The 13,919-nt window shown below is 44.6% G+C and overlaps 1 protein-coding gene across 13 annotated transcripts in view; it reads left to right on the top strand.

Annotated features, from left to right (window-relative positions):
• LOC101157063 (voltage-dependent N-type calcium channel subunit alpha-1B) overlaps nt 1-13,919 on the top strand; it is a 116,964-nt gene that overhangs the window by 87,278 nt on the left and 15,767 nt on the right. For 6 of the 13 annotated variants that reach the window (XM_023958889.1, XM_023958888.1, XM_023958887.1 and 3 more), the window contains 15 exons: nt 12-32; nt 2,502-2,598; nt 2,752-2,912; nt 3,026-3,163; nt 3,943-4,144; nt 5,751-5,915; nt 6,407-6,517; nt 6,595-6,678; nt 7,178-7,183; nt 8,952-9,068; nt 9,196-9,261; nt 9,333-9,424; nt 9,931-10,081; nt 10,406-10,533; nt 10,723-10,819. In XM_023958889.1, coding sequence (XP_023814657.1) covers nt 12-32; nt 2,502-2,598; nt 2,752-2,912; nt 3,026-3,163; nt 3,943-4,144; nt 5,751-5,915; nt 6,407-6,517; nt 6,595-6,678; nt 7,178-7,183; nt 8,952-9,068; nt 9,196-9,261; nt 9,333-9,424; nt 9,931-10,081; nt 10,406-10,533; nt 10,723-10,819 — 1,636 coding nt within the window. Of the gene's footprint in view, nt 1-11; nt 33-2,501; nt 2,599-2,751; nt 2,913-3,025; nt 3,164-3,942; nt 4,145-5,750; nt 5,916-6,406; nt 6,518-6,594; nt 6,679-7,177; nt 7,184-8,951; nt 9,069-9,195; nt 9,262-9,332; nt 9,425-9,930; nt 10,082-10,405; nt 10,534-10,722; nt 10,820-11,601; nt 12,276-13,919 lie in introns of those variants that run through there. The other 7 variants (XR_002873912.1, XM_023958892.1, XM_023958881.1 and 4 more) reach the window with 7 other exon arrangements.

Below are 13,919 nucleotides of genomic sequence, written 5' to 3'. Positions count from 1 at the left end.
CCCCCAATTAGATTGCAACAAGGTGTGACCAGGTGGGGACTCACCTATGATATCTTTACCCCCACCACCACCACCACCACCACCGTACCATGCTGTCACCCTCCCTGAACATCTCCTCTCTAACCGCCATCCTGCCAGTTCAGATCAGCTTAGTCCCATTGAAGACAAATGAAACTCATTCTGCATTTACCTCTGCTTGAGTGAATCCATCAACTGGAGGCAAATCTGCCTCTGGCACTTTGCATTTCTTTTCTTGGTCACAACTTCAGTCTTTCAAACCTTATCTTTGGATTTGATATTGAAACAAGAAGCAAAGAACTGCTCGAAAAAGGCCACAGCGCCTTTTCCTTTTCAGCATCATTGGTTTGTAAAGATGATCCTAAAGATGACCAGGATAGAAATGCAGTGTACATGTAGACTTCAGCACGGAATGTCATGTCAGGATACAAATGAAAAGCAAATCCCAACTCACCCGTTAAATTATTTAGGCAGGCAGCTGAGTTATAATAAGTCTTCCATCCAGAAGAGACAAGAAGAGGGATTTGAAGTGTAATGGAGATAAAAATAGATCAGCAGGAGGAGGGGTTTGTGTTCAGCTTGAGTTCTCTGCTGTGATCATGGTGATCAAACTCTTCAGGCATCCATTCAGCTTCTGCAGAATGGCTTAAGAATTGCCCGTATTATTTATATATTATATATATTCATATATTTATATTATCACCTTTGAATTCTTTAAAAGCTTTTTTTTTTTGCATTCTCCCCTTAATCCTTGTGCTATCTTAGATGACCCCCCCTTCCATTGAGGTGTTCTCCCTACCATGACAAAGGTGGATAAAGGTGGGGAGGATTTCATGTAATCCATGGACACCAGTGAAGATCACAAATCATTGAAGAAAAAAGGTTCAGAGCACTGTCTAGTGGGTCTAGATGACCCACTCCCAACGTTAGTGCCTAGGATAGAACAAGGGTTAGAGAAGCAAGTTAGAGCAGAAAGATCAGGTGTCTGACGGCTTCAGAAAACAAAGCCTGTCCCAAAGAAAAGAGAGCGTCAAGGTTAGAAAAGTGAAAACCAATTCCCTTCACACCAGAGCATAGATGTATATACTCTAGAGCAGGGGCTGCAACCATCAACCCATAAAGAGCCTTTCAGGTTGATTTCTCCTTCCAAGTAGGACCTACAAAGTGTCACTTTGGAAAAATAAGACCCGGATTTGTATTTATATTAACATTATGATAATCATAAATGAGCTATTGTTGTTGGACAGAAGTAAAACAGAGAAAATTGCTTTTTTTTTTTCAAAATATGAAACGGTTGAAAACTTTTGACAGAGGTTCATTACACTCCAGATCCCTTTTGTCTCTTCTGGATGGAACATTTGTTTATAACTCCCCATCCCTGACAAAACCCAGAGTGGTAGGCCAGAAGTGGGAGGGGCAGTGAAGTTTGCTCCCCCCACCTCAGCAAATGGCCAGTCAGGCAGGACAAAAGAAGTGAAGAATTGTCTGTTGAAGGGCCAACACCCCCCCCCCCCCCCTATTTGTCATGAATAAATAAAACAATTGAATCTATAGACACCCGGCTGTACAGGTATTTCTTTTGGGGTTTAAAATATGACATTTTGAAGTCAACAGTCAACAGTCAATGTCTCCTTCTGCCACCTGCCCTAGTGGTCATTTGATGAACTTTAGTGCTTGTGGGTTTGTGTCATATCTGAAACCAGGGTTGTTGAATCCTCAAATGAAACACATGCAGCATTTGCTGCGTTTGGACTCTAATACTGAAGTCAAATTGGAAAAAAAAAATAGAGGAATATGTCAGTTGATGTGGGGGACAATACAAACAGATTTGAAATCTATTTTTATGTTTGAATGAGGCTCATTTCTGAGCTCTGGACGAGTCAGGTCCTGGAGGGAGTTTGCCCCACTCTGTCGTTCATTTCTGCACAGCTCTCTGCAGGTGTGAAGCAGCTGCTGTGAGGTCTGATCTTTGTTGTCTGAACTGGATTGTCACATGACTGTCCTCACGCCGTGGTTTACTGACCACTACTTATAAGACATTAACAAGCATGAGTAATGTGGCATTAAGCTGCTTATAAAGACATTTATTAGCATGTCTTTTAAGTAGTTTATTAAGGAATATGTTAACGTATTTATAAACAGCTTATTTAAACTTGTAATTCAGTTGTAAGACATTTACAAATGGTAATTTATGTAACTATAAGCAGCTTACTAAAACAGTACTAGTGCTCGTTAATGTCTTCTAAATAGTTGGACTCTTCTTATAAAGCGATACCAGACCATCCGGCCCCTTCGCCTCCTTCATCGCTGATCTGAACACGTTTCACCTTCCAGACTTGCTTCATTTTAGTTCTGTGCTTTTCACTGCTATGTTAAAAAAAAAGGTCAAATGCCATTTGAGCTTCGTGTCATGGCTCTGAATTATTTGTGTGTGAGTGAGGTTTTGTTTGAAAGCCTGTGAACACCTGTTATGTTCTGCACAGGGGGAATAAAGGCAAAGACATCAGCACCATCAAGTCACTGAGGGTTCTCCGGGTTCTCAGGCCTCTCAAGACAATCAAACGTCTTCCTAAACTTAAGGTTCTGCTGCACTCATCTTCATGGTTGATGTCATTGTGTTTACTGGGGATTGTGTTGTGCAGCTTCCAGAACTGAATGCATGAACTTTGTGGACATAAAGGTGAAAAAAACGGTTGTGGTTTGATGCTTGGCGTGTGTTTTCTGTGTCTTCAGGCGGTGTTTGACTGCGTGGTCAACTCTCTGAAGAACGTGCTGAACATCCTCATTGTTTACATCCTCTTCATGTTCATTTTTGCTGTTATTGCGGTTCAGCTCTTCAAGGGAAAATTCTTCTATTGCACGGATGAGTCGAAAGGCCTGGAGAAGGACTGCAAGTTGGTTTAAACCCCCCAACACTGACACGTCTTCTGCAGAGCTTTTGTCATTGCAGCGTTTTAGACCCTGGCTAGTTCTTGCTTAACCCCACCCGCCTCCTCGTGTCTTCCAGAGGACAGTTCTTGGACTACGACAAAGACGAGGTGGCAGCCATGCCCAGAGAGTGGAAGAAGTACGAGTTTCATTACGACAACGTACTGTGGGCTTTCCTGACCCTCTTCACCGTCTCCACGGGGGAAGGCTGGCCAACGTAAGCGGCATTAGCTGAGTGCCTCTGCAAACGTGGATGTTTTATTCAGAACTCTGCTGTGGCTTCTCTGGAAAGGCTGAAACCGGTCGTGAGTGAAGAATCTCTAAGAAAATGCTCTTCAGGATGATAGTAAATGCTAAAAAACACCTGCAATCTATCCATCTACATACTTTTAAACTCTGATTTAACAAAAAAACCCTGAAGTTTTGTAGAATCAGGGGCAAAGCTATGGGGGGGCAAGGAGGGGCCGCTGCATCGCAGTGAAAAGTGCCCCCCCCCCATAAGTACACACACAATTTTTGAGTCAAACTTTGTATCATTATTGACAAAAATTAAGAAATCTCCAATACAAATTTCTTTAAGCTTTGCAAAAATGATAAATATTATTGACCCTGTCATTAGTAATGGCCTTCCACTCTGGTGTTTTTGTTTTGCCACCGTTCCAGTGTTCTGCCCCCCCCCCCCCCCCCCCCCCCCCCCCCCTCAAGAAAAGGTTTCAGCTCTGCCACTGCATAAAATTATTATGGACGTTTACTTTGTGCAATAATGGTCGCACCAGACGTGTCAGATGCTCTACTAGGCATTTGTGAGCAAAAGCTCCTGCTTTGTTGACTACAGTGAGAAGCTGAGTGTCCTTATGGGATAATGTGTTTGACAAACTGGACATGGCGATAAGTCAGTACAAATGTCTGTACTCGTCACCAAAGCCCCAATATCATGAAGACAAATAGTTTGGTAAAACCCAATTAACCCGGCTTCACCGTCATTTCTCTGTGCAGCGTTCTCAAGCACTCTGTGGACGCCACCTTTGAAGACCAGGGTCCCAGTCCGGGCTACCGCATAGAGATGTCCATATTCTATGTGGTTTACTTTGTAGTCTTCCCTTTCTTCTTCGTCAACATCTTTGTGGCTTTGATCATCATCACCTTTCAAGAGCAGGGAGACAAAGCTCTGTCCGAGTGCAGCTTGGAGAAAAACGAGGTAATACGCTTTGCTGTGCAGACAACACCTGCAGAACACCAACCTCTGCAGGGGTCCCACTGTGAATACAGAGCATCAAAGTCGACAACAGCCAGCACAAATTTGCTGCCTAAATGGTTTGTAATTATAAAGCTATTTCCTACTTTGATTAATGCTATGGTCACATGTACAACTGCCACCTCGCCATGGGGAGGCATCGACAGAATAGCCGCCTTTTTTCTTTTTTTTTTGATCAGTCGGGCAAGAAATAGGCTATTTTGAAATGGGGCAAAAGCTGGGCAGCCACAGGAGAGCTCTGATTGGACGATGTGTAAATGTCTTCAGACAGCGGCCTGCATGTCAAATGCCACCGGCCGGCGGCCACCCGGTAGCTTGGGGCAATGTTCTCTACGCGCTTGCACAATCGCTCACTTTGCAAACATTCTCATCGCACAGCCTGTCCACAACCTGTGCGCTGGTTGTGGCAGGGGCACAGGGGGTGGCTGGAGGGTGGCAGTCTGAAACTGGCCGAGCATCAGAGGTTTTTTGGGGAACTCGGGTGCCCTTGTATCAGTTAATTATTGCGCTGCTGCCTTCTTGCCCCTGCGCGACTTCCTACCCGAAGTCGAATTGTCCGGTCTCCATTTAATTTGTACTTTTTCTTAAAATCTCGGCTGCCGCCGAGCGGCATGTAAAGATGCGACTGCCGCCTCCCCTTTATAAATGCCACCGCGTGGCCGACTTTGTTGAAAAACTGGCATTTAGGTTGCCGTGCTGTGGCATTTTGGCATTTTGTGACCGTAGCCTGAGGCCCAAAGTGTTTTGTAGTCACAGTCCCATTCATCCAGGCACACACACTCATGGCGGATGTTTTCAATGCCCAAGGGCACTTTGACACATGGGCAGGCAAGGAGGGAACTGAACTTGTAACCACCCAATAAGAGGCTGACCGCTCTGCCTCTGCGGCACAGCCACATCACCAGAAACTTGGAGAAGCTTTCTCTGCTGCAGATGTAACAAAGTGTTCATGAGATGTACCTACACACACACACACACGTGTTGGTCTTGTTTGCACACACCCAGGTGTGTCATGGTTCCACACACATACCTCAGGGTTTGGCACTGCCGGTTGTGACCATGTTTAGGTCCATGCTGTTGTTGGTGTATGTCGCTCACACACAGATTTCATCTGACTGTTGTTAACTTTGGTGCCTAACCAAACTACTGCATGCTTAGCTGATTAACGTGTCAGATGCTTTGCTTTAGAGAACGTAAAACATCCCAACTTGATCACATTTGAAATATGTTAGGATAGAAGAAGACTGGTAATAATGAGAGCCTGGAGGTTTTTATGATTAGTAATGAGAGAAACAAAAGGCTGACCAGAAGATCTCCAGTGGCTCACAGATCACTGATCCACCGCAGCAGCTCATGCAAACCAAACAGACTGTGTTCAGAGACTGTGTGTGATCTGTGGAATCTGAACTGAAGAGCAGAAAACAGACATTTCAACACCAATGTTAAACACAATGTGTTGCTTTTACTTTAGAGCAATGGTTGTTTGCAAAGCTAAGACCCAGCTGACAGGAAGTGTTTGTTGTTTCCTCATGTCTGTGTTTCCTTGCAGAGGGCGTGCATTGACTTTGCTATCAATGCCAAGCCTTTGACGCGCTACATGCCTGAGAATGTCCAGTCCTTCCAGTACAGGATGTGGAAGTTTGTCGTCTCAGCTCCATTTGAATATTCCATCATGATCATGATTGCTCTCAACACCGTGGTTCTCATGATGAAGGTAAGAACACGCATAGGGTCAGTGATGCAGGTGACAGCAAAAAACCATCTGCATTTAAGTGACAGCATATTAACCCAATCCATGTTTTGTGTCTTTTCTTTATTGTTATTGTAAAAAGTTAGGAAAAAAGCAACATACAGAAAACAAAATAACAATTGCACAGTGAGAACTCTGAGCCTTTACATTTTTCACTCTGTGTCATTGCTGGTTTCTAAAATCTATAGTGATATTCATGCCACCACCTTGAACACAAAACCTTCTAAGATGCAAATGAAAATATTAAATATTTGCTTTCAATTTTTTTTTTGCTTTCAAAAACTTTTTTTTCAAATGTTTTTCTTGCTTTGAATTTATTTTTTTTGCTTTCAAACTTTTTAGTTGTTGCTCTCAGCTGTGTTTAGTGAAACTGAATGTACTTGCTCAGGAAAGACACACAGCTGTGTAAAGGAACAGCTGTGTGTCTTAAGGAACTGCCTGCTCCTTTTCTCCAGTTCCACGGAGCTCCAGACTTCTATGAAGTGATGCTGAAGAACCTCAACATTGTCTTCACCACTCTGTTCTCTCTGGAGTGCATCCTGAAGATCATTGCCTTTGGTCCTCTGGTGGGTGCAGACACGGACCGCTGCTGAACGTCCTGAAGATACGCAGCAGCTGACGATGTCCTCCTGCTTTTTTCCAGAGCTACCTGAAGGATGCATGGAATGTCTTTGACTTTGTGACAGTTTTGGGAAGCATCACAGACATCTTGGTCTCTGAAATCAATGTAAGAGCGCCCCCTGCCTGTGCCTGCCACACAGTACTCACACCACACTGCTGTCAGGTTAGGTACTGGATATAGAGCAGCAACTCCAAGTCTCCAGGGCCGCATTCCCGCATGTTTTCCAACATACCCTGCTCTTGCATGTTCTTAGTGGCTGAGCACACCTGAGCCAGGTAATCAGTCATGAGTAGGGCTTGGATATCTGGACATCATGCAGACAGACCGGCCTTGGAAGCCCTGGAGTTGCCCCGATTTGCAGGAATTCCAAGAGCCTCGTGAACCTGCAGTGGTTGTCTTCCTCCTGGTTCACTCGCTCTGCTCATGAGCGCATTGACAATTTATATGTGTGTATCTGTTCACATTGTGTAGTGTGTGTTGATGTTCTCCTTTCTTCTCTCCTCCACCTCTTCCTTTTTATTTCTGTCTCTCTTTCTGCTGCCCCCCCCATAAACACACCTCCAACATTCACTTGTCGTTCTGACCCGCTGTGAAACGTGACCAGACTACGGTGAGTGAACGTCTGCATCTTTGGCAGATCAGGACGGATTGTTACTGTGACATTTCACAACAAAGTATTGAACCGACAAGCCTCTGAAAGACAGCAGATAGCAAAGGGACAGGATCCAAGTTTTATTAGCTGTCAGGAGTGTATAATAATGTGAATATTATTAGGTTTTGTTAAAATGGACCAGAATCCCTTTAACACATTGGACCAAGTGTTCAAGTGTGAACACACTCTGGTCTGGACTAAGTAGGTGGACCGAGAGCTGTCTGAAGAGGGTTCATCCGTTTTTTGTTGGTTGTCATTGAGCTCCTGTGCATAAGGCTGTGGTGGTCAGCCGTGAACCACGGACCACGTGAACCTCCTGACGTCCGGTAGACATAGACATAACAGCCACTGGGATATAGACACATGTTTTCCGTGGTTAGCCGGCATCATTTCGGCGCTGTTACAATCAAGAAAATGAGCAAAACATGTTCAAACAGCTGTTCCTAAAGTTCAAAAGGATTGTCACTAATTTGTAACTGCATCTACATAATACATTTTTTAAGAGTGTAGCACCAAAAACCTCAGAGACTGGTTTTGCGGTCCCTGTCCTCTTGATTTCTGGTCAATAAATGCAGCGGTTGTCACACACATGCTTCTGGTTTTGCAAAATCAGAATCAGACCAGTAAACCAAGAATTTCAAATCTGCACTCAATCCAGATCAAAGACCAGGATCTACAGAAATCTAGAAATGTGAAAAGAAAATGTTCATAAAACTGAGCAGCAACATTTTTATGCTGTACTTTCTAGAGGTGTAGCGATTCATCCATGAATCCGTTTGTTTTCATACGATCCAACCAGGTCAAACTGTCTGACCCAAGATTTTCATCAAATCAACCTAATAAAATCATTTCCAAATGAAACAAATCAATATTGATCTTTGAAAATACCATGTGAATTGAGGTACAGTAGTTACATTTCACTATAACCGACCAATCACAGCGGACAACACACATGTGATGTCATGAACACGGATCAGTCCATCATTCCAGTCCAATGTGTGGACAGACTTTGAATAAAGTCATGTGACCATCCAGTGTCTAGAATGTTCTAAGAATGTTCCCTTTGGATTCTTTGGATGTGGAAAAACAACAGTGGTGAACTTTAGGAAACTAACATGTGAATGGATTTGACATTCATTCTAGTTTACTTGTTGGTTTGGACACAGATTTCATTTAACTTGATGATCTGGAAGAAATCCAGGAATCTGGAAAACTGTTCAGTAGCAGGAATTTCTGTCTGGATGAAGATGATCTGGATCCACTTTAGGGCAGAGGATCAGATCCAATCAGATCGTTCAGAATAAACCAACACAGAGTATAAAGCGGATCAGAAACCCCAGATTATGATGTGAATCAAATCATTTGAACAAATCGTTACACGACTAGTAATTCTCTTCATCTGACATCAAATGGACTTCATAATTATGTGAACTTTCATGAAGTGTAAGTAAAATTCCACCACAACCAGCGTTTGATGATTGGATGAGACAGACAGGATCACAGCGTTTTGGGACGTGAGGTTTAGATTACTGATCACAGACGCTGCATTTTGTGCAGAATTTGTCCATAGATCAAACCTGGAACCGACTGACTCAACCAGTTGTGCACAAAGACCGCGATCACATGTTTTGGGGGTGGGGCTTCCAACCCCTCTGAGGACGTTTTTGCGGCTGTGTTCAGCGATCTGAAGTGGTTGGTTGGATGATGTCTCATTTGTTTCTAACAGGACAGGCTTCTGAATTTGAGCTTCCTGAGGCTTTTTCGAGCAGCTCGACTCATTAAGCTGCTGAGGCAAGGCTACACCATCCGCATCCTGCTGTGGACATTCGTCCAGTCGTTCAAGGTGGGGTCACCTGTGTCTAGACGCCCCCACATGCTGCATTTGGACAAACTCTGAGCAGCCAATAGACCTTCTTACTCGGCTATACAGTTTGTGGATTATTGTGTTTTGGTCTCCTTTTGTTTGCTAGGCCTTGCCTTATGTTTGCCTGCTCATCGCTATGCTGTTCTTCATCTACGCCATCATCGGGATGCAGGTGAGCATCAGTCCAAAGCCAAATACCATTTATTGGTGAGACATTTGACATGAGTGGCGTCTCTGCTGTAGGTGTTTGGAAACATTGAGCTGAATGAGGACACGGCCATCAACCATCACAACAACTTCCGCACCTTTCTCCAGGCTCTCATGCTGCTCTTCAGGTTCTCCTGTTGGTCTTTTTCGCGTCGCTTCACCCCAGAACTTAGTTCAGCTTCAGCGGAGGAAACAACCAAAATCCTAAAGATTTTTACAACCATCCACTCCAACACCTGCCGGAGGAAACTTCAGAAAGACGTGCATGAAAAATAGGAGCAAGCTGGCATAAAAATGACACTTTTTTAATATGAAAATGACTTTGATGTCGGTAGTTACTCACAGGTGGTCTACAGGATGGTGTCAAACATAGAAACACCAGAAACAGGAAGCTTTTCCAGGAAAAGTCATGGTCTTAGAGTCATATTTTTGCAGCAATGACCCATTTTCAAAAATGGAGAGACATGAAAACAAATGGAGGGGTGTTCTGATTGCATGTGTTCACTCCAGCATAAAAAACCTATCAGGTTGGAGTCTCAGGGGCCGTGTGGTTTTGTGCTGCTGAGGCTGAGATGTGGGATTAGACCCAGCTGTTTGTGTGTTTTCAGTCTGTTTGTGTCTTTGTCCACGTCAGGAGTGCCACCGGGGAGGCGTGGCATGAGATCATGCTGTCCTGTTTGAGTCAGCGAGCCTGCGACGAGCGAGCAGGGACCGCTTTCAAAGAGTGCGGCAGCGATTTTGCCTACTTCTACTTTGTCTCCTTCATCTTCCTGTGTTCCTTTCTGGTCAGTACTGAAACAGCCAAAGTAGCTGTCATGTCTGACAAAACATTTGATCGTTTCACTTTCATGTAGATTTTTACACATTTGCATTCAGTTAAAGTTAATTTCCATATTCCGAAAGATGCAGCTTTATCCAAAACCTACGGCCAATGGTTTTTTGTGCTGCTATCATTTGGATGTTATTTGACGACTGAGCTGTGATTCCCCTCAGTCGTATGTGGATCTGGCCCGTGCCGCAGTTGGACTGAACATGAGGGATCCATGGAAACGTGGAAACTTCTCCATCCGAGTCGGAGCTCCTCCCATCTCCTGTTCTCTGTGTTTCAGATGCTGAACCTGTTTGTGGCCGTCATAATGGATAACTTTGAGTACCTGACCAGAGACTCCTCCATCCTGGGGCCTCATCACCTCGATGAGTTCATTCGGGTTTGGGCCGAGTATGACCCCGCTGCTTGGTATGTCCACACCTCTGCCTGTGCCCAAACGTAACACAGTAAACATGGAGGAGATCCTAACTGCCCCTGTCTCCCTGTTTATGTGGACTGAGCCGGGCCCCACATGCCCCGTGATCCCACTGATGTGTGACATTTGACCTGACGCTCTCCTGAATGTTTCTCTATTGATGTGCTTGTTCTTTTCCGCAGCGGACGGATATCCTATAAGGATATGTACAATTTGTTACGTGTTATCTCACCTCCCCTTGGCTTAGGGAAGAACTGCCCTAATAGGGTAGCATACAAGGTTTGCAAACACCAGACATTTATATTATCAAGATACTTTGTGCCTCAGTGCCAAGAGATTTTGACCGGAATGGCTGTGCACCAATAAAATCGCCTTTTCACTAGCACCCTCCCTCCAAACTGTTTGGCTTTGGTTGAAACTGCTGGTGAGGAAACAGAGCTTTCAAAGCCGTGGCATTGCCCCGGCATGCCGCTTGCCGTGCTGGCTTTCTTCCTATCTTTAAGGTGTAAACGACAGACACATTGTATGTCCCGTTCCTGGAGACTGTACTCTCAAACTCCTCCTAGAGGAAGTGTAAAGGCGTCCAGCCACGGAAAGCCAAGCGATGGAGCTCGGGCAGGCCTTGAAACCTTTGTCTCTTTGCAGCCTGGTTGAAGTAGCGGTTGGATGTCTGCAGCATGCTGGGGCAGACATTCTCATTACGATGCTGTCATTTCTCTTCATACTCATCAGCATCCTGAGTGCTGGATCCACCATCCAGTCATTGTTCGCCCTCCTTCTTCCTCCTTTGACCAGATCCACTCTGTGCCATCCCATGTTTCCCCTCGGGGGTCCTGAGCTCCACTGTGATGCATCCCTGTGCCCCCACTGTGGCCGAGGATGGCATCCGTCCTTCATCTCACACTGGGAAATCTAATAACAAAAGATTTCTGTTTCTCCTCTCCATTGTTCTCCCGTTGATTTCTTCCCTTTGCTCCCTTTCTCCTCCTCCTCCTCCTCCCCCTCCCCCCCATCCTTCTCTGTGTTCATTTGGTTTTTACTTGATTTCCAACCCTGTGAAGTGGCCGTATCAAGTACCACGATATGTATCAGATGCTGCTCCACCTGTCCCCACCCTTAGGTTTGGGAAAGAAATGTCCACCACGAGTCGCCTACAAGGTAGACCCTCCACCTTCTTTCATGTGCTCGGCTACCTTTCTCTCATTGGGTGAACTCAAGCCGGTGTTTTTGCTCTGAAGTGTTCCTTTTCTTTTGCTAGCTCCCCTCTGTGTTAGCCCCCTTACTAATGATGAAAAGCTGCGCTTGAAAAGAGCCAAAATTAGGCAAACGTCTGCATAGGAGTAAAGCAGCTCCTCTGTACTGTAGTTTGGATTTGACTGTGTGGAGCAGTGTGTTCCTGTGTGTGTGTGTATGCATGTGTGTGTGCAGGTTTACGGTTTGTTCAGCTTCTGCTGTCTTCTTGTAGGAAATGTTCTGTCTTTGTGTTCTCTGTGGGTCTGCCTTCTGCATCCATTCCTTCTCACATCTCATCACAGTAAATCAGTCACTGGAAAGCATTTGTGTGTGTGTGTGGGTGCGTTAGTGTGGGGGGTTCATGCATTGTCCTAAAAGCCTTGCGATCCACATAAACACATGTCAGTTCAGCGGGTCACCCAGTGAGGATTCAATTCAATTTATTTATGTGCCCAAAATCACAACAACAGTCGTCTCAATGGGCTTCGTAGCGGTAACTGTATAGTAAACATGAAATCATAAAGTCATAGAATTCAATAGGTAAAGACTAAACTAAACAGACAAAGTAAACTGGCATCTCTGCCCTTAGACCCCCCTTCTCTGTACAGAAAAACCTCAGGGGTGTCCAAATGAAGGAGGGATCCTCCCCCAGGACGGACAGGCCATGTACCAGAACTCTTAGAGAGAATTAACTTATCTAACTCTACAACTACATATTTAAAGTCCAGCAAATGATCTTCATCCAGATGAGTGGGGGGACGGCTGGGGGCTCCAGACGAGCCAGAAGGGGGGGGGTCCACGACCAGAGAAGAAAACTACAGTTCAAATGCACAGGGATCTCAGTCCAATCTTTGTCTTCTTTAGCGGTGTTGTGGCTCACATTAAGACTGATTCCCAGGTTTAGGGACTGAAATGAATCCATGACTCAATATGGAAAACATTGTTTAGTTTACAGTTTTCAAAGTTGTGGGAGACTAAAATTTCCTCCCATTACTTTAAGCTTCAGCATCCTAACATTATGCAGAACCCCCTCCTCCCACAAAGGACCCTCAAGCTGCCATACAAAACCTTTTCCCATCTAAATAACTCAGATTGTCAAACACATTCCATCAGTTTGGATTAGAAATATCGATATTTAAGATATCTTATGTAGAAATCAGTCATTTCTGGCTGACGGCTTTTTTCAATGCATAAGTGGGAATTTTGAATTATTGAAATTTATATTGACATTTTTTAAAGAAGAATAAGTAATGAGGCTTTTTGCTCGTAAGGTTTTTTTTTATTAAACGTATTTCTAAATTTGAATTAATCTTTTTTAATTCTTAAGGTTCTTAGATGTACTGAATAAGATGATAAAAGCACTAAAGATGTAATTAGCCTTTAGTTATTCATGATGCAGGCTTAGTGTTGTTAGATGTAATGTCATTGTTAGGAAGGGAGAAGAAGATGAAATATAAAAAAAAGACCCAGACTGGAGCTGCTTTGAATGAGCTGTTAGGAGCTGAACAACAACCACAAGAGAGGAGCCGTCAGAAGACAATGTTCAACAAAACAACAAACTTTCCACAACTAAACAAAACGGGTATGCTCCTCCACGCCAAAGAGGACAGGAGCTAAACGTTGGCGTTCTCCCACTCTGAGACCACCAGAGAGGGCGGAACAACAGCTGCAGACTCTGCAGGGCAATGGCCGTCTTTCCATCAGTCCATGTATTTTCTGTAGGGGATTGGCAGCTTTGGAGGCTGAACTGAGAACATTCCAGCACAGTCATGCGATGAATAAAACAAGGGAGCTTCTCAGCCTGTAAGGACCCGTCAAGTGTCAGTGGCGCCGACAGCAGTAGGACAAGCTGGAAGCTGGCGTCTTTGCGTGTTAGCGTGGGCAGGCTGCAGATCTCTGCACGCAAGAGCGTGGCTCTTTCCGCAGCTTCCAGCGCCATCTGAGCCAAGAAACCTGCAGAAGGACGAGGCTGGTGGAGTCTGAGTCTTCAAGGAAGCTTCTGCACCTAAGCAGGGCCACAGAGAATTTAATGCTGAGTTAACAGAAAACACTTCATGTCAAGCAGCTGCTGTGACTGGTTTCTTTGAAGACATTTTAAAGCCGTTTTAAATTAGTGGTCGTCTGTTTGTTTCTTTTACTTCATTAT

The sequence above is a fragment of the Oryzias latipes genome, chromosome 9 (assembly GCF_002234675.1).
Source record: "Oryzias latipes chromosome 9, ASM223467v1".
NCBI classification, from domain to species: Eukaryota; Metazoa; Chordata; class Actinopteri; order Beloniformes; family Adrianichthyidae; genus Oryzias; species Oryzias latipes.
Note: the sequence above shows the minus strand (reverse complement) of the source record. Positions and strands in the feature narration are given on the sequence as shown.